This window comes from Orussus abietinus, unplaced genomic scaffold (genome assembly GCF_000612105.2).
Source record: "Orussus abietinus isolate OABI.00-Male unplaced genomic scaffold, Oabi_2.0 scaffold103, whole genome shotgun sequence".
NCBI classification, from domain to species: domain Eukaryota; kingdom Metazoa; phylum Arthropoda; class Insecta; order Hymenoptera; family Orussidae; genus Orussus; species Orussus abietinus.
The window spans coordinates 50930-70750 of NW_019394339.1; the positions used below are offsets into that span (position 1 = coordinate 50930).

A 19821-nucleotide genomic window follows, 5' to 3' on the forward strand; every position below is an offset into this window, starting at 1 on the left:
AAAACCCGCATTATTTCAGATTACTACATTTATATTAACATTAACAAAAATGTTTCCATGCTGTGTGGGAAAATATTTACGTGTTTTTACGTGTGTTAAAGGACGTGTGTATGTGTCATGCATATGTACGCGGTAATCGCTATATTGGTCATAATTTACTGTTTTTCTCCGTTCTCTACGGTAAATTATTTAATTCATAACAATCTTAATTTCAAAATATTTAAAATCGGCCTAAGTACGATATTTTATTAGCGCTGCAGCGATAAACGACGGAACGACGAAACACAAATAAGCAGAGTTCCGATTGGCTGCAGGGAAACAGTAAAATGGGGGAATTTCCGCTGTATGTTCTCTGCAGCCAATCAAATCTCTTATTCGCGCTTCGTCGCTCCGCTATTTGTCGCTGTAGCGCTAATGAAAATCAGCCCAAGAAGTGTCGTGCTCCCGAAGTTGGTTGAAGTGGTCGCGCGCGGTTTCGGCCGTTGGAAGTTTATTGGCCATAAACAATCGTTTATTTAATATTGTTTTCAGTTAACTTCGAACAACCTGATATCTCGTCGAAATGACACGCTGTCGGAGTTATCATGTCGAGATTCCAAACCATGAATAAAATTGATATGTCAAATTGAGAACAATCAGTGAGAAACAAAGTAGGTACGATTTCTGTTTAAACTTATGTTTTTATCGCAAGTCCGTTACCAGTGATTATGAATTAAATATTTCTACCAGAATTACAAGCTTCGAGTTTTATTGGTTCACAGAGGTTATATCGTGTCCGGCAACCGACAAAAAATCTTACCATCAAGATGGATCAGATGCTACCGAGTCCGGGCTTTAGCATTCCCAGCATCGGAACACCTTTACACCAACCCGAAGAGGATCAACAGATTTTACCCAATGCCCTCCAACAACAGCAACAGCAGCAGCAACAGCAACAGTCGCAGCAATATCAGCTGCAACAATTACATTCAATGAGTCCAAATATGCAAGGAAGCATGCTTATGATTTCTACCCCGCAAAAGACCATGCATACGTATGCACCGACTCCGGCATTTGCTACTCCACAAAGTCTCATGCAACCCCAAACTCCGGTATATTAATGTTAATTTATATTTCCAAATTGATTGTGTTAAGCGAATGGGAGTCTTTTTTCATTTAATATTCTTTCCACAGCAAAATATGATGTCTCCAATTGTACAACCATCGAGTCAAATTGCTCCGTCTTCCATTGGACCGTCCACACCAGGACCGATGACACCTATGACTCCAGCTTCCGCCGATCCAGGAATATTACCACAATTACAGTAAGTTTGGTATGAGGGAACTTTTAAGGGAATTCTAAATTCGATCTAATTTCAGGAATATTGTTTCGACTGTTAATTTAAACTGTAAATTGGACCTGAAGAAAATTGCATTGCATGCAAGAAACGCAGAGTACAATCCAAAGAGATTCGCAGCTGTAATTATGAGAATTCGAGAACCTAGGACAACGGCACTCATATTTAGCAGTGGAAAAATGGTCTGTACAGGGGCAAAGAGTGAAGAAGACTCGCGACTGGCAGCTAGAAAGTATGCACGTATTATACAAAAACTAGGTTTTGCGGTTAGTACATTGTTTTTAACTCAATAATTGTGCTTATAAGGTAGTTGTATAGTATAATTTACGTTCTTTTTAAAGGCTAAGTTCCTGGACTTTAAGATACAGAATATGGTAGGCAGCTGTGATGTTAAATTTCCAATTCGATTGGAAGGTTTAGTACTTACTCACGGTCAGTTTTCTTCATACGAACCGGAACTCTTCCCTGGACTGATATATCGAATGGTCAAGCCACGAATAGTCTTACTAATATTCGTGTCCGGCAAAGTAGTCCTCACAGGTGAGTCTTCCTAAGTTATATTTAAAAATTAATGAAACCTGCCTAATGTCGATTTTTTGTTATCTCTAGGAGCTAAAGTACGACAGGAGATTTACGAAGCATTTGATAATATTTATCCAATTCTCAAGAGTTTCAAGAAACAGTGACACAACGTTTTTTTTCGTTATCAAACCACAATGGTCTTATCGTTCATCCTTAGAGCAAGGATACCATGCCGAAAGCATGACAAGCCTTATAGTGCTTGTTATTACGTATTACTTAGGTAAGAGTTTACGGCAAAGAAAGAAATTCAACAACATTAGCAGTAACGAGCCTGTGAATTTCTGACTGCTATGTTGCTAGCTTTATTGTTTATTTAATGACATTTGTTAACCGAGACCTGAACGCTTGAACGAAAGAAAAGAAAAGAATCTATATAGGCCATATTTTTACAAGCTAGACAGCCGAAGATTCTCTACAGCTTACGGGAACGAAGTGTATAATATAGAGTTCGTGGCATTGTTTATTATTTCAAATAAGGAGTTTAGTTAGACAATGGCAGTCTGTAAAATGGTGACGAGATTTGGTGCGACAGCGAACTTACAGTAATCTAAGGTACAAAACTCCATACGATGGAGTTATTGTAATTTATGGTTTGTAAAATGTTTCCTAAGAAAAATAAAACTTGTACAGATCTTTCTCAACGTTGTATCATTCTAATTAGTTTCTTGAGTTTGTTCCGAAGTAGGATTGTATTCCTGTGCCTCCTCATCAATTTGTTCAATTCCTTCAAGTACCGGTATAACCTATAGAAGAATGTTAGTGTTAAATATTTATCCATGCCTTAAGGTGAGGTGAAACACCGAGAAATTTGCTCGACGGTGGTAAAAAAGATTCTTCTAAATATCTACGTAACCGACATTCATATTTCTATTGACAGCTTTTTCGAATTATATTGAATATTGTACTAAATGGCATATTCCATGTCTTTTCTATACAATAATTATAAAGAAATCGAAGTAAAATTCCATAAATCCTCTGGATTCATGGTTTCTGAGGCCCTAATTGACTGCAGAGGGACACCCTGCGCCATCTGTGATTTCCATGTCAACTAAATATTCACTCCAAGACACCATATTACCTTCGTTTTAGCTATCAGCGCATAAGACCCTTTTTTTTTCTTTTATCCCGTTCAAATGCGAGTTTATCTATTACCAGAGAGTTCTAAATTGTCGTACAATTGTCCTGACTCTTTTGTTTCCCATATTAGAGCCTTCAATGATTGTATATCAATCGAAATATGAGAGCTCGATGCCTTTTTGGTTCTGGTTTGGGCTGTTAAAAATTTATTTCAAAAATAAAAAATTTGACAGTGTCAGGACAATTCTTAGATGGTCACAAGTCATGTGTCAAAGTTTCAAATAGTTCGATTCATACCCTTAAAAAAGTGTCTTATTCGGATCGACTGATTTGAGGGGGGGGTTTACTTCACCTTAAAGCTGATATTCTGTTTTACCTCTGTAGCCTCGTGCTTTGTTTTTCTAAAAAGATTCATAAGACGTTCCTTTACAGTCGTTTTAGTTTCTTCATTAATATCTTGCGGTAAACAACTATCAAAGTATTCGATAGCAGCATCTGCATCGTTTAGTTCTAAAAGTTCCAGTGTATTATCTATCACTTCTGCCTCCATTTCACTGCCAATGCTTCGAAGTAATTCATTCAATTCACGTTTCAGATCTTGAATACTATCGTTTTCTTGATGCGTTTTATGGGTTTCTTTGCTGAGCCTGTAATTATATCATTCGTTGACATGAAAAAAAAAGAAAAAGAGAGAATTACCTTATCTCTGCAAATTGAATTATTAATCATAGAAACCTGGAAATAATATTGTGTAGGCTCTCTCGTATTATTTCGCGCGTTTCTGCTGCATCATCTTTATCATTCTGCGACAATATTGACATGATATCGTCGACACCTCGCTCGATATCAGCATATAATTCTTCCTCCGATCCTTGTAGTGATAAATTTGATATTACACTGTGCAACATTTCCTTTGTCTCTAATAACATTGTCTCATCTTCCACAGAAACCTCAATAATTCGAGACAACAAATTCCGTACCTGGAGAACATTTTAAATGGAAAATACCTTAGAATCCAACAAATCCAATAAAGTACAATGGCTAACCATCGTTGCTATAGTTGTATCATTGAACAACTCGGAGTGTGTGTATCTGGACCCTTCTTCCATCACCTCGTCCTTCCTATAATCTTCAACTTCTTCCATTCTGCTATAAGTATCATCTGTTCAAATGCAATAATGTTACATTTTAATGAGAATGGACAAAATTATTTAAGATCATACGAAAGGCGCTGAGAAATTTAATCAACGTTAGGCCTCCAAGAAGCGTCAAAGATCAAAGACGTGTACGAATTACACCATACTGGTTCTAGTTTATAATAAATAAATATATTATTGATAAGAAATGCAATTTCATAAGTTTCGGGATCTACCTCAACGCCTTCATATTTACGTGGTAAAATTGGAAACTAATCTGTACACCCAATTCGGGGAATATTTTCACGAACGATTTGATCACTCAGCTATATATAGGCTGACTCTTTCATATCACCTTAATCATACAAAGAATTTAATACAAAAATTTGCTCAATCTTAGCTCTACCTTCAAAGTCAGCGTTGTCAGTGCCATACTCATTTTCCGTTGTAACATCGATTATCGTGAATCTCGTGTCATTGATATTGTCAATTCTCCTTCTACGTTTATCATTCATACAAATTGGCGGTAAGGGTTTGGACTTTAAACTAAGGTTTCTGATATCATTCTGAAATAACTCCTTCTGATGCATTTGGCTTCTTAAAATATTTTCTAATCTAGTCAAGTCGTCACGGTACGTCGTTTCAATTCTCTGTATATCTTCCTAGAATTTGAATGAATGATGTATTTATTGGATTCGTTAAAGAGGAAGAAAAGTAATATTTATATCGTAAAGAACCTTTACCTCCGTTATAGGAGCGCGTCTTAAAATTTTTTGCAGCTTAATTTGTTCCTCTTCCAGAACCGTCAGGAAACACAACTTTTCTGTGTTATCTTGAATGAGATCCTTCAAAGTATCGACTTGTTCTGCATACTTTTTCTTGACACCTGTAGCAAACAAATAAAAATTAGAACTACCAACTATAATTTATATTTATTGATAAGGTAATTACATTTTATCTGATCGTCGTAAGACTTCATCATCGAATTCAAATTAACTTTGGTCTCATAGATCATTCTTTGAAGAACTGCTTCGTAGAGTGTGCTCAGCGACAGCTCTTGACCAAATTTTCGAATCATCTCCTCCTTTATGTTACTTTTAAGTTTCTTTATAACCTCCTCCATATGTTTGCAGTCAACTTTCATTCGATGGAGATGATGTCGATTTTTCCTGAAATGAGAAACACGTTACATTACTACAAAGTTACTTATTCTATTCAGCGTATGAGTACTGGACCGAAGTCTCCAAAACTTTGACACATGACTCGTGATCACTTGACAATTATCCTGACACTTGCAAAGTTTGGGTTTTCGAAATAAACCTTTTTTGATTTAGCCTAGACCAGAACGTAAATGGTGTCGAGCTTTCATATTTCGATCGATATGCAAGTTTTAAAGGCTCCGATATGAGAAACGAAGGTGTCAAGACAATTATACAACAATTTAAAACACTCTAGTAATCGAGAAACTCGTATTTGATCAGGATAAAGGCAAAAAAAAGTGTTTAATACGCTTCTGTGCTAAAACGAAGGTTCAATCACTGAGGAATTTTACTTATGCTTCGCTTTCTGCTCTTCAGTCTCTCGTTCTAATTCTCCAACTCTACTGTACAAATCATTTAGCTTCGTTTTATCAAACAGAACGCAATTATTTATATCTGCTAGTTTTTCCGAGTCAATAAAGTGTTGTAACTGGTGAAACTTTAGAATGACAGTCATGTCAATGTCATTCAGCTTCTGTTGCTTCTCTCTCTACACAAATAAAATAAATCGAATTAATGAAATATAGATAGTCATGACATAAAATATAAAAAAAGCGAAAGACTCGCTTACCATATAGGCTTCTAGATTTTCCCGATTGCTCCTCAAGTTCATCTCTATGATTCTCAATTTCTTCGCATGGCTTTCTGCCTCCTTACGCAGGCTCTCGTTAATCGTTTGATTTTCTTTTATGAGACGCTCAAATTCGTAACGCTCTTCCCTCATTGAAAACGCAGCATCGTATAACTCTTTTTCACAACCTACAGGACAAACATTCTCGTCAATTTGAAGAGGTCCGATATCTCGACTGTCAATGCTTCCTGCGTCAACATCCTCCGAGCTGGATTCACTCGTCGAGGACTCGGATGATTCCGACGTATCTGAAATTTTATATACTTAAATCAATAAAACGAAAACGAAACTTACATTTCGAGAATCACTTGACAAATGTACACGAACCATCGTCAGTTTTTGGTGCCTTGAATTTCTTTTTAAAGATCCTCTTTAAAAAATCGTGAAACTTGTTCTCGTTGATCATGCTCATGAACTGCGCCACCAGATCTTTGATTTTTTCCTGGGTCTTGAGGATTTCCCTGTTCTTACCTTCTATCATGCTATTGATTGCAAGTATCTGTTCAAAATTATAATACGCATAATTTAATCTAAGGTGATATGAAATATTCAGTCTATATATATCTGAAAGGTCACATAGTTGTTGCAAATATTCTTCGAATTGGATGTACCGATTCGTTTCAAATTTTACCACGTGAATGTCGGGGCCCTATGGTAGGTCTTGAAACTCATAAAATTTCATTTTTTATACAAAATTTATTTATTTATCACGGATTAGGACCAACTTGGCATGGCCCGTGCACGTTTTTGATGTTTTACGCTTCTTGAAGGCTTAAAATCGAAAATGAAGAGTCTCAGGACTTAGCTCGAACAAATTAGAATACCGAAGAAATGGAATAATACAGAGGCAGTTGGGAAAATATGTAAAATACTTTTACCAACGATTGCAAGAGAATGCTGTCTTGCCCGGAGCTAACGGGTGTTTTTAGAACAAAAATTTAGTTGTTGCTAAACGTCACAGCTGGCGACATTGATCCGTTACAATATAAACAGTCATGAATTCATGAGATTTCGAGTTTTACAGCGATCTCTTTATCATTACTTTCCCGAAATTACATATGGAACGCTTCAGTTCGTACAATTCTCAACGTAGAGTATAACAGACTTCAATATAAATATACATGTCGGTAACGCGACGCGCCAGTTTAAGTTACCACTTGAGTATTAAAAATAGCGTTCCCACCAAAAAGGGCATAGATGAATTTTAGTTTATTTACGTTGATTAAATTTCTCAGCGGGTTCCATATCACCTTAAATGCGGATGGTGGCTACTCGACAAGAAGTCTTGTCGAACGTTTTGATCCAGATCTTACACCCACCTTTTTCTTCACATCAGCTTGTTCTTTCAGTTTCTCGTTGACTTTATCCGTAAGCAAATTCTCCATGGTCTCGAAGTCCTTTAAAACTATGAATTCCTGATGCAAAGTTAACAAAAAGAGATCCATGTAAACGCTGTCCGCGACGATTTCTAACCGCTCTCGTTCGAGTTCGTCCAACTCCTCATCTAGGTCTTCGTAACTATTCTGAATGTGCTTTAATATACAATCCTGTTCATGGATTTTTCGCATGACTCTCGCGCGTTTCATCTCGCGTTCCCAGGAGGTTTCCATTCGATCATTTGAAGCAAGATTTTGCATAATTTCACTGGGTACCATAATCTGCACCTTGTATATTTTCTCAGGGACTGCAACTAGTGTCGATAATTCCTCCGCTTGGGTTGCCTCATGCTCTGCTCGAAGAACTTTTTCATCTAACAATAATATTTCATATTCCTCATCCAAATGTTGAACGGCATCTTCTATGACAATAGACTGTTTCTTTCGCTTCGCTTCTTTCACGCGCTCTGCCATGGAGGTGTATTTCTCCAGCTGGAAGAAATTCGTTTTATTTCAGTAACTATTATAAAGTTAATCTAATTTATGTGCTATATGTTTACCAAATTACCTCTAAATTCCTTTCAGGAAACTCGGTGTTATAATCAAACGTGGGAATGCTTGGCAAAGGTTTAACTTTCTTTTGTGGGATCTCGGAGTGTATAGTCTTTAATGTTGCCACCAAGCCCATCACTTCTTGCTGAAGACGTTGCTTCTTATTTCGTACGTTTCTAAGCTTGTTATTGAAGTCCTCGCGTAAATGGTGAGCCTGAAAATACATTTTGGCTGTGCATAACCTTGAAAATCATTCTATTTAAGGTGAAGTGAAACACGTCAAGAAATTTCATCGAGGGGGGTTTCACTTCACCTTAATTGTTACCATAAAACATTTGCATTTTCATACCTTCCTGCGGCAGTCTAAAAGTTGTTTGTACTTGGTTAGTGTGCTTTCGCGCTTTTCTGGTGGTGCACTGAAATTGGATGACAACTTTAATTTATAATCTCCGATGGTCCTTTTTGCCTCGGCAATTGCAAGAACGTCATCTGGATGATTAACGTGTGGATCTGGCTTACTGGCGTACATAGCTTTCCACTGAAATTGGAAATTTCACTCGTTTAGAAATTTAATAAATATACTAAGCGTAAAAGTAAGATTAATTCAACATGCAATTACCTCTCTATTTCGTTCTTCTAATCTAGCTTTTCGGGCTCTATACTTTCTTAATAATTGATTGATCTGAACACCTAGTCGATATTGAATAGTGGAAGGACTTAAACCTTTTAGGAAGCTCTCTATACCTTGAATTTTTAAATGTTCTCCGTCCTCTTCGATGTTCTCTATAGACTTCACGTCTGCCACCCTATAACGAAGCAATTTCATAAGTTCCTCAAATTAAAATTGTTTAATTTTGTAAAATTTTTAAACAAACTACCCATAAGTCTACACAAAATTGATTACATTTATAAATGAAACAGAAACTACAATAAAATATATGTATTCCATACTGTGTCAGTGTTTTATCATCACGTGATAAACTATACCGAGTCGCCCAAGCTGCAATTCCTCTTCTTGGGTATCGTTACAGTGTCACATTTTATTATAATTTAGCTTAAACTAAGAAATTATTAAGATGACGTGAAAGTGGCAACACAGAGGTCTCGTTTATAAAACTTTCCTCTGAACTGGGTATAACGAACCGTTTCAAACCTTACAACGTGTATGTGGAGATTATAATGAAGGTCTTGACCCCTGTAAAGTTTGAATTGTATAAAAATTTGTTTATAAGTATTTCAAAAATGTTGTATTAAAAATGACATTTCACAAGCATCGCGTTCTTCCTTAGGGCCTCCATAATCGTGTGCTAAAGTTTCAAATTATTTGATGCACTCAGTTTGGAGAAAAGTTTTATAAATATTTTCACGTTTTATGTATATAGATTGTCCCTTTCATATCGCCTTAATACGTAGAATAAAAATATATTTACTGGTCTGCCTTGTTTTTTTCTTCAATTCGTCGTATGATGTCTTTGTAGATTGTATGAAAATCATCGTCAAGTTTTCTTTCTCTCAATGACCAGACCACAGCATCCGGCCTCCTGAGAAGAATAATAATTGTTTTAAAGCCATTACCGGCAGTATTTACTTACAAGATACTCACAAAATCCTACGCACTGCGAAGGGTAGACAGGTAATGGGTTTAATGAAGTGGTCCAACAATTTCTGTAATCCAAGTTTGCTTTTCTCTACTCTGAAAGCCAACTTTCTATGAACAAAGTTCATCTCCGCAGCCAATTGTTGGTTCAGGTCTGCAGTAATCCTAGGATCCAGTTCAAACTCCTCTTGTGGAATCTGCTGAGATTTAAGTAGACCACGATTCCTAATACCAAGCATAAGCTTATACTATTTTTAATCTGTTTAGATTTCATCGATATAGTGTTACTAATTGTCCGAACCTCTCCACGAGTTTTCCGTATTCCTCAACTAAGCCTCGTAAAACGTCGAGTGTTTGATCTTTCTTTTGCTTAGCTGCAGCCATTATTCTATCATGCTCCACCCTTACGATAACTTCTTCTAAACTTGGATACTCCGAAGGATCCTCGATGTCTTCCACACTCGCAGTGGGCTGTTCAATATACACCGAATAAAAATCCTTGGCGAACTATATTTGAAGATTAACAATTTATTTAACATACCAGAGGTAATGGGGATTTTGCTTGAGGAATTGAATGAGAACCGGACAGTCTTGTATAGTTGATCTTGAATGAGAACAGATTACCATCATGTCCACATGTGAGTAACATCTTGTGATCGTGACTTAACTTCATCGTGGGTATATAACCATTGTAATTATCGTGCATCGGTAGTATCCAGTAGTCCGAGAAATCTGTATGATCATTTGGATTAACACGGCAAACCCGAATTTCTCCATGTTCCATGCCCAAGATAAGGTACTCTTCACTGCAACGAACAATCAGTCACTATACTATGTAACCATTTTTAATTCTTAAAACCACATTCTAATATTCTATCCGAACAGATGCTAAGGTGATATGAAAGGCGCTGAGAAATTTAGTCGATGTCGATGAAATAAAATTCATCTATACCTTTTTTGGTGGTAATGCCATTCTGAATACTTAAATGATAACGTAACCTGGCACGTCACGTTACCGACATTTATATTTACGTTGGTCTTTTACAGTCTACGTTCAGAATTATACGAATAGAAGCGTTCCATATATCCTTTCGGGACAAGGCAGCATTCTCTTGCAATCGTTTATAAAGTACTTTCCTTATTTTCCCATCTAACTCTGTAATATTCCATTTTTACGGTATTCTACATTTTTCGAGCTAGGTCCTGAGACTCTTCATTTTCGATTCTAAGCCTTCATAAAGCGTAAAACATCGAAAACAAGCACGAACCACGCCATCTTAGTTCAATCCATGATAAATAAATTAAGTTCTTATTAAAAAATGAAATTTCATGAGCTTCAGGGCCTACTTTAGGGCCCCTATATTGACGTGGTAAAATTTGATTCAATTCGGAAAATACTTTCACCAACGATTTGACTTCTCGGATACATATAGGCTAACTTTCATATCACCTAAAAGACACTTCTCTGTAACGTACTAAAACAAGCAGCTCCGAATTTCTGTGTCATCTGCCTCGAATACAACAGTGCTTTTAATAGGCTCCTCTTCGAACTTCCCAGGCAAAGGATCTGGATATTCGTATATATATCCAGAATCGAAACCACTCATCGACAACCAAACTGTTCCATCCACCATGTAATGCACCATTAAAACTTGATTAGGTACTTTGGGGATGTAAATCTCCGGCAGAGGTGGATCTTCTTCGGAATCCACTTTAAAATAAATTGCGATAATAAATATATGCAACAGTTTTAAAACTAGGCAACTAGACAATCCCCTTATATAGCACAAAAGTCAAGCTACAAGTAACTCAAAACTATAATTTCTATTAACTTAAGAACGCTTCCTCGTCAATTTCGATTCCAGGATTGTCAATGCGTAAACGTTCCATTTGGTCCCGCTTCCTAGTAATTTTTGCTTCTTTCTTAGCCTCGAGAGCCGATCGAATTTGTTCTCGTCTGATGAATGATTTCACAGATTTGAATTTGAAGAATCTTGGCTCGCAGCGAACCAATTCGTAAGTCACCGTAGTGTACTCTTGCGGTATATGGGGTAATTCCACTTCCATGCAATCACCCCTGGAGCAACCTATGAGAATAGTTGTTTCCTACAGCAATATCATATATTACAAAATGTTAGACCAAATACAAAAGCATGGAAAATATCTACTCACATGTTTAGGTTTCCATGTCATGCAGGTGACTCCCGATGGAACTTTTACGTAGCCAATCGGCTCAAGAATTGGGTATGTTTTAGTTCTTTTTATGTGAAAGGTGAATATAGTTTCATCGTCACTACCCGTCACCAACAAACTGTTAAAGAACTCCATAATAATAGTGATACACTCAATGACACACACATGTATCACAACAATGTATTAACATTTTGTACCTGTGCGATGCATTCAAACTCATGGCAGTGACAGTCGACAGATGAGGTTTTAACACTTGAATTAGCCTCACGTAATCACCTTTTACTTCGTTCGATATGTTAGCTTCTAACACAGCCGCTGTTATCACTCGTATGATCCCACTTGCAAAAGCACACACTATAATCGAGCCAGTTGCTTCGACCTTAAATACAAAAAATACCATCTTTAAGGTGAAGTGAAGTCTTGCAAGTCATGTAACAATGTTTCAAACAGTTTGATTCAATACCCTTAAAAAAGTGTCTTATTCTAATCGACAGATTTAAGGAGGTTTCATTTGACCTTAATTCTAATTCTAAGTAAATATATTTATATAAATATATTGTATGAGAGTATACAGCCTAAATTTGTCAATTTACCGTAGTAGGAAACCAGACTACTTTGTTGCCGACATCATGAAAGTAGTGCACCAGAATTAATTTCTTTTCAAAGTAATTATAAATATGTAGTCGTCCATCAGTTCCACAAGTTGCAACGAAAGGTCCCCAATCAGCAACATCCATATCGGTGATAGGGCCTGCGTGACATGTCAGAATCTTCTTCGGAGCCTCAGGAGTTTGTAAAGTGCAAAGATCTATTAACCACAATCCACCATTGGCATCCTGAAGAAGAAAAAAGGCAGTGATAAATTATATTGTCACTATTTTAAATACAAATTAGTAAAATTAAGTTAAAGTGAAACTCGCTCAAATCAGTAGATTCGAATAAGATACTTTTTTTTAAGAGTATTGGACGGAACTGTCCGAAACTGTGATACGTGACTCATGATCATTTAAGAATTGTCCTGACTAGAACCAAATGGCGTCGAGCTCTTTTATTTCGATCGAAATACAATTATTGATGGTTTTAACATGAGAAACGAAAGTGTCAGGACAATTGTACGACAATTTATTACCCTCTAGTAATCGATAAACTCGCTTTTGAACGGGATAAAGGCAAAAGAAGTGTCTGATGCGCTTCTGGGATAAAACGAAGGTAATACGAGATCTCGAAGAGAAAATTTAGTTGACACTAAAATCACAGACGGCGCAGGATGGCACTCTGCAGTCAATTAGGGCATCAAAAACCATGAATCCAGGAAATTTCTGGAGTTTTACTTCGATTTCTTTATAATTATTGTACGGACACGACATATGGAGTATGCCACTTAGTACAATACCCAATATAATTTGATACCGCTGTCGAACGTAGATATTTAGATGAAACTTTCTTACCGATGTCAATGAAATATTTCGACGTGTTTCACTTCACCTTAATTATTTATAACTTTCTTTGAGAAATAGGAAGTTATGTCCGTGCTTACTTGGGCATACCACAATGTTTCTTCAGGGTCTTCTGGTTTCTGCTTCTGGATACACATTAGCATCGAACTCTGACGGTCGTCGTCGTTTTCAGTATCCTCGGTGATATGAAATTCATAGACCGGCTCTACTTCAACGAAGCGATCGTCGTCAGGTGGATCAGCCTGATCTATGGTCTCGTAAAACCAAATGCGGATCCATCCATCCATTCCTAAGCAGAAAAAAATTAATCTGTAAAATTTTAAGGGGAAGCGAAACACGCCGAGGCCTCATATTACCATCGATTTAGCATAGCAGCGCATAAAACACTTTTTTTACCTTTATCCCGCTCAAATGCAAGTTTTTATCGATTACTATAGTGTTCTAAATTGTCGTACAATTGTCCTAACACGTTCGTTTCTCATATCAGAGCCTTCAATGATTGTATATTAATCGAAATATGAGAGTTAGACGCCATTTTGGTTCTTGTTCAATACATTTTGTTTCAAAAATCCAAAATTTTAAAGTGTCAATACAATTCTTAGATGATCACAAGTCATGTGTCAAAGTTTCGAACAGTTTTATGCAATACCCTTTTAAAAAAAGTGTCTTCTTCGAATCTACTGATTTGAGAGGGGTTTCACTTCATCTTAAAGACATCAATTGGCATGTCAACTTACCTACTGACATCAATTCCTCATTATTATATTCAAATTGACTGATGTACTTCATGTGGCAGGGTTTTCTATTTTTTTTACACACTTCTACTTTGATCAGTCCTTCGTCCCAGACTAAAATATTCCCCCATTCACAGCCTGAGACAACCTTAAAAAATAAAATGTTTACATTACGAATTTGCCTCAATACGTCGTAAACAAAAATTAGAAAATCATTAAAAATATCTGTACCTTCTCATCTGGCATAGGATAAACTCCAATGATGTCTGATATTTCAGTCTTGCCAAACCTGCCGAGTTCTCCTTGTAATTTCAGACCTGTAAATGTTCTTGCCATCTTCCAGAATTTAATATGACCCGTACCACTTGACGTGAGGTGACCAGAAACAGTTGGAGAAAACGTCACGTTAAAAATGTCTTGACCATAAGATTTGCAGCGCAACGTGATTTGAGATTTCTTCCAATTCCACACAGTAATTAAATAATCAGGGTCTCCTCCTTGGGAGACCATTAATAAACCGTCTGGCCTGCAAATTCACCCTATAAATAAATTGCCATGTCGCATGATTTCATTTTCCAGTATTTTACCTGTAAGCAAGATGAGAGTACGACCTAGTTGTCCCATTACGCAGAATTGTAACAATCTCCATGCTTGGCCATTCGTATATTATTATCGGTGGATTAACTCCATTCTCTCCAACAGCAATATGGTTAAGCATAGGATTTTTCTACAAGTAATGGTACAATGTAATAAATTTAAGCTTACAAAATATTTTCTGTTATTATTCTTAAGATTATTGTTGCTACTAACAACTATATGTCCTATACCACCTCCGGTTGAACACCGTCGAAACCATACCGTGCCTTCTATGACGTTAAAAAAATGAATCAAATTTCCAGAAGCAAAGATTAACGTGTTAGGGTCTGCGACGCAGAGATTGAAATACTTTCGGCAATCATAAGCATACGAGTGACTGAGTTGCATTAAGGAACATTGATGGAAACCTGGTTACCGATTCTACATTTCACTTTGTATTTTTTTTTTTTTTAATGTGTGAATAGAAATAAATATGAAGGATACTGAAACTCTAAGAAATCTATAGGCATCGTTCCATTCTCCACCTGTCGAGGACCCGATATGTATTTCTGAGAGTCATATAGAAAGAGTTCCAACTCTTCTTCTTCTTGTATATCTTCTTCTTCACTGCCGTACTTCTCTTCGGCCCATTCCTCAAACTCTTGCCTTCTACTTAATCCTACTCACCAAATGATCAATTTTGTTTAATCTCTTTGGTCAATGAAATCAATAAAATTTTTACCTGGTTTTGAATCCTCTGGGAGATTCTCTGACCTCCTGATATCATCATCTGTGTCATCGGACATAGTTTTGCAATGATTATTACTTTAATCGCTTCGAATAATGACAGTAACTGAACAACCTCTTTCCACAATTTTAGTTATTAGAATTCCCCGTTGCTATAGAAACCGACACAAAACTAGGTATAATTTGTATATTGCAATTAAACAGATGTTCAGTCATTCCGTTATATTACATATAGTATTGATATAAATAATTATTGCAAATCTTTTCCTTGAATCATTCTTCAATTCTAATAATATATCATTAAAATTAGTCAAAAAATTTCAACTTTTTAGGTTAACTTGTATCTGTCAATTTATTTCCCCTTTATCATGTATAGATCCTTTGTAACCCCTATTATACATAAATATACCTTTAATAATTTATTACAATATCCTATTAATAAAAATTACCTATAATTTTATATATCATTTGATACATTTTTTTTAACCAAATTAAAGATTTCTCCTTTGACTGCGTTAAATGTGTCCTCAGTGATATCGGTGAGAATTTCAGCAATTGTATTTTCATTCAAATTTCTGTAAGCTTCTTCAGCTGAAACAAATCATTTAAATGTTATAATTGGAGAGACCGGTTTTAAATATTATTAATTATTACCTACTTCCAGTCACTATGTGTCCGAACAATTCAGACACTGCTGGAACAAATGCAGTGGTATTTTTAACACCGCAGCTGGATTTTCTTGCCCAAATGTAAATGCGTACATCGTCGTAAATACTCTCATTGGGTTTTGTTTTTGCACGTGTAATATAAACGTTATGAGCAATTTCATGTTTCTGCAGGTAATCAACAATTAAGTACACCCAAAATGTTAATTGGTTTAAGCAGTCGATGCTATTCCCAGAAAATGAGGAAAGCTTCAAGCAAAATCCATTACTAGGGACATTGGTTAATAAAAATACTGGGTGTATTAGTTCAGAAATTTCCTGAAAGAAGAAAGCATATACTTGAATAAATTCAAACGTATACATGTAAACACTGTTGAACAATTTACCTACAATACATTCAAGTGGCATCTGATGTTTTAGGTAGTATAAATGCCAGTGCAAGTGGTTGACGGAAGCATGAGCGCATAAACTGTTAAAGATAATTCGAAGGTACCTAGAGCATTTTTTAATTAATTCACATAGAACACTTTAGGATAATTCCTTAACTATTTAAGTCCCAGGAGCCAATGGAAAAACAGCATTGAAAAATGCCAAACAGCGCAATTGTCTTAATTGAGTACGAAGAGAGCCAAGAAACACAATTGCGCTCGCCGTTCCAATAACTGTATAAGCACCGTCAGTTGTCTATACCATTTAAACGTAGTAGGTTTTTTCAACACGAAATCGAAACAGCGCAATCGTGTTGCTTAGGACTTAAACGGTTAAATATATATCATAATAAGGTAATTAATATTTACGGTGAATTGCTAAGAAGTAATAATTCTAATGCCTTGCATAGACTATTTTTGGTAACTTGCTGCGACAGGCATTGGAAACGTTGATGCAATAGCAAGCAATGTCCGGATTCAATAGGACTAACATTACCAGCAATTATATCATTTCCACTTCCATCTCCTATGTCAAAGAATATCTCTCGATTAGGCAATTTTGTGAAATTGAAGCGACTAGCATCGAACGGTTGCAACATGGACGAGATGTTCTCAGGTTTACGTCTGTTCCAAACTCTATCAAGATTTAACTGTCAATGAACAATATTTTAATTGCATTCAGTGATCCCTACATAGCCGTTTAAAATTACCTGCACTAAGTAATGGTGTTTTCCTTCAAGTATTTTCCATTCTGCGATCTTGAGGTTGTATCGAAAGACACCGTCGCTTTCGGCCTGTAACCATTTTTTCATCAACACTGTGTCAAACTCAGAATCTCTTTTATTACAATCATTAAGATGAAAATTAAAATTCTTTGATTCGTATCGAAATATCGGTATGGTGTTGTCAATATTCAGCATAATTATGCTTTACAATGCTTTAAACCGATTTTCCATAGGGCTTATAGAGATGGATGATACATTACAATAGTATGTGCACATGCTTCTGATACCCCCCCCAGTGCCGACCCAACTCAGGATCCTCCTCATCTCCGAGTTGGGCCACCTGGGGCCGTCACTGGAAGGTATCAAGTGGCAGGTGCACGAGCCGCCCGTATTTTTCACGGAGGGCACACAGACCGCGATCGCGCGACCCTGCCCGTGAGCAATCTCCCAACTCATCTCTGTAAATAACTACTTATAGGACCTGTTTCACAACTCGACTTAGTTTAACTAGTTCAGCACGATTTAAATCTGCTGTAAACAACTCGAGCATTCTGTAACCAAGTTAAACTCCGATTAACTGATTTACAGTAGATTTAAATGACGTGTAAACCAATTAAACTTTGGTTAACTGGAGTTGTAGAATCGGGCCTCAGTATATAATTCCGCCGTTCCTTCCCATTCCGAACAGAAAAAGTAGAAAAACAATGGCTGCTGAGCACAGTTGAGCAGATTGTTAATGATATAAAGTGTCTCCGAGAGGAGGCAGCTTTCGTACGCCCACACGTGCCCACACGCCTACCAGGCTGTGACAGTAACCTTTGCTCGGTGTCGGAAGAACGAGTGACACGATGAGCATATTGAGAAAAAAGTACGTTCATCAAATAAATCTGTTAGATAAGATTTGCGGAACTATTTGTTTATATTTGTTCAAAGTCCTCATAGCGACTCGTGTTTCAGGCTCAATGACTTTGAGGATATTCTTAACGCCGAGGAGATAGACTTGGTTAGTCTGAAGAAATTGTGCTTCCATGGTAAGTTGTTTTCTATTTTGAATACTACTGGTGTAGGTTAATTTTGCCTTTATATTGTTCGGTGAAAGTAACAGCTAATGAGACTTTGGTTCTATTTACTTTGATTGTCTTCAAATCTCTGGATATCTTTAATAGTACACGTCGTTTGAAATTTACATTTATCGCAGGTATACCTGACGAGGGTGGACTGAGACCACTATGTTGGAAATTACTCTTGAATTATTTGCCAACGACAAGAGCCAGCTGGTCCGAGACTCTCACTCGCAAGAGAGAGTTGTACCGAACTTTTATCGGTAAGCATTAGGAATATCTGGAAAGTAGAAAATATGCTAATAGATTTTTCTGCCATTTCAGAAGACCTGATAGTGATGCCTGGGGAGGCCAACAACGATGGCGAAAGAATTGACGTCACCTTTCATGATCATCCACTGAATCTAAATCCAGAGAGCAAGTGGCAGACCTATTTTAAAGACAATGAAGTTCTGCTTCAAATTGATAAGGATGTTAGGTAAATACCAAGCAAACCAGTAAATTGAAAAATATCCTAACCTATAAATTGCCTTATGTAGGAGACTTTGCCCAGATATATCATTTTTTCAACAAGGCACCGAGTATCCATGCCAAGCAATAGTAAATACCAATGGTGCAAAGCGTCTTCACCACAGAGTTCAGCAAACCATCCTTAGAAGTGCCAACGTGGAGAGAAAGGGTCTCGGAGTGACCAAGGTAATTGTCTGGTCGTTACACAGGTTTTCATGTCCACACGGCGGACGCGACATATATCCGTAAATATAGACATCTTTCATTGTTATTTACTGCCGATCCCGAGAATAGCAGGTACGATATTCAGTCGAGACTTGTAAAGTCACCTAATCAAACTGGCTCTTCGAGACATTCAAGGTGTATTCAATTCCCTATAGATTGCAGTCTCGGTTAGAAAGGCTGCAGAGGATTATGCACCCTTGGCAGAAGGTGGGGAAGCTCATTGGGAGGTTTTGGAGAGGATCCTCTTCATCTACGCCAAACTAAATCCTGGTCAAGGATACGTCCAAGGGATGAACGAGATCGTTGGACCCATCTATCATGCCTTTGCCTGTGACCCTGATTATCGGTGGCGAGGTAGGTGTTTTTACCAAAAGCAATGTCTGTGTTCTGGGGTTGATTTTGTATCAGATTACACGAATGAAGCTATGCAAGCCAGATTAACCTCAAATTACCTTAAATTTGTTAGAAATTTTAACTTTTGGTACTCGGATCTTTCTCTTTATATATCGTTCTTTTAACCTCAAATATTGTCACTAGATACAATTTTGATCAAGTAACCTCACATGAATTATCTAACATTTTTACCCTAGTGAAAGTTACAAAATTGAGAGAGTTCCCTTTTAGCATTTTCACTAGATTTAAGTTACAAAATCGATCCTTTGCTCAAGAAAATAATCCTTTCTTCGTCTTGCAGAGCAAGCCGAGGCAGACACCTTCTTCTGTTTCACGAACTTGATGGGAGAGATTCGCGACTTTTTCATAAAATCACTGGACGAGGCTGAGTTCGGCATAAACTCGATGATGATTAAGTTGAACGAGCAGGTTAAGTCCAACGACTACGAAGTGTGGTTACGTTTGCATCAGCAGGAACTATGCTCCCAGTACTACAGCTTCAGGTAAAGGAACTTTCAAGTTCTCTTTATTCAAGGGAGGTTTTCTTCGTCTTCGATCCC

General features: G+C 36.9%; 4 protein-coding genes across 13 annotated transcripts in view; 2 read left to right on the top strand and 2 right to left on the bottom strand.

Annotated features, from left to right (window-relative positions):
* Positions 1-450: 450 nt before the first annotated feature.
* Positions 451-2555, top strand: LOC105700074 (TATA-box-binding protein). 2 transcript variants are annotated; one of them, XM_012425651.1, is made up of 6 exons: positions 451-654; positions 762-1091; positions 1174-1304; positions 1360-1603; positions 1679-1877; positions 1947-2555. In XM_012425651.1, exons 2-6 carry the CDS (start codon positions 807-809, stop codon positions 2021-2023), a joined length of 936 nt encoding a protein of 311 aa, XP_012281074.1. In that variant the 5' UTR covers positions 451-654; positions 762-806; the 3' UTR covers positions 2024-2555. The 2 variants fall into 2 exon arrangements, with proteins under 2 accessions (XP_012281074.1, XP_012281073.1); XM_012425650.1 differs by having other exon boundaries at positions 451-650.
* LOC105700070 lies at positions 2362-15334 on the bottom strand. 2 transcript variants are annotated; one of them, XM_023431831.1, is made up of 31 exons: positions 15250-15334; positions 15012-15186; positions 14742-14904; positions 14519-14658; positions 14163-14457; positions 13935-14079; positions 13278-13486; positions 12334-12576; positions 11938-12119; positions 11720-11858; positions 11380-11653; positions 11024-11258; positions 10089-10353; positions 9849-10018; positions 9554-9772; positions 9381-9491; positions 8902-8964; positions 8570-8756; positions 8300-8488; positions 7967-8164; positions 7342-7890; positions 6350-6521; positions 5963-6270; positions 5685-5881; positions 5084-5301; positions 4876-5018; positions 4539-4794; positions 4043-4158; positions 3732-3976; positions 3373-3643; positions 2362-2662 (listed from the first exon to the last, which is right to left on the bottom strand). In XM_023431831.1, the coding sequence occupies exons 1-31, from the start codon at positions 15311-15313 to the stop codon at positions 2573-2575; spliced, it is 6231 nt and encodes a 2076-aa protein (XP_023287599.1). In that variant the 5' UTR covers positions 15314-15334; the 3' UTR covers positions 2362-2572. The 2 variants fall into 2 exon arrangements, with proteins under 2 accessions (XP_023287599.1, XP_023287600.1); XM_023431832.1 differs by lacking the exon at positions 8902-8964.
* LOC105700072 (GDP-D-glucose phosphorylase 1) lies at positions 15318-17487 on the bottom strand. 5 transcript variants are annotated; one of them, XM_023431834.1, is made up of 6 exons: positions 17058-17475; positions 16717-16997; positions 16310-16412; positions 15913-16237; positions 15704-15845; positions 15318-15406 (listed from the first exon to the last, which is right to left on the bottom strand). In XM_023431834.1, the coding sequence occupies exons 1-5, from the start codon at positions 17265-17267 to the stop codon at positions 15712-15714; spliced, it is 1053 nt and encodes a 350-aa protein (XP_023287602.1). In that variant the 5' UTR covers positions 17268-17475; the 3' UTR covers positions 15318-15406; positions 15704-15711. The 5 variants fall into 5 exon arrangements, with proteins under 5 accessions (XP_023287602.1, XP_023287601.1, XP_023287603.1 ...); XM_023431833.1 differs by lacking the exon at positions 15318-15406 and adding an exon at positions 15460-15540; XM_023431835.1 differs by lacking the exon at positions 15318-15406 and having other exon boundaries at positions 15580-15845; positions 16310-16388; positions 17058-17487.
* Positions 17488-17692: 205 nt separating this feature from the next.
* LOC105700071 (TBC1 domain family member 13) overlaps positions 17693-19821 on the top strand; it is a 36942-nt gene continuing 34813 nt past the window's right edge. For all 4 annotated transcript variants that reach the window (XM_012425645.1, XM_012425646.2, XM_012425643.1 and 1 more), the window contains exons 1-7: positions 17693-17940; positions 18030-18103; positions 18271-18396; positions 18458-18611; positions 18673-18829; positions 19024-19222; positions 19563-19764. In XM_012425645.1, coding sequence (XP_012281068.1) covers positions 17921-17940; positions 18030-18103; positions 18271-18396; positions 18458-18611; positions 18673-18829; positions 19024-19222; positions 19563-19764 — 932 coding nt within the window. In that variant the 5' untranslated portion in view covers positions 17693-17920. The remainder of the gene's footprint in view (positions 17941-18029; positions 18104-18270; positions 18397-18457; positions 18612-18672; positions 18830-19023; positions 19223-19562; positions 19765-19821) is intronic.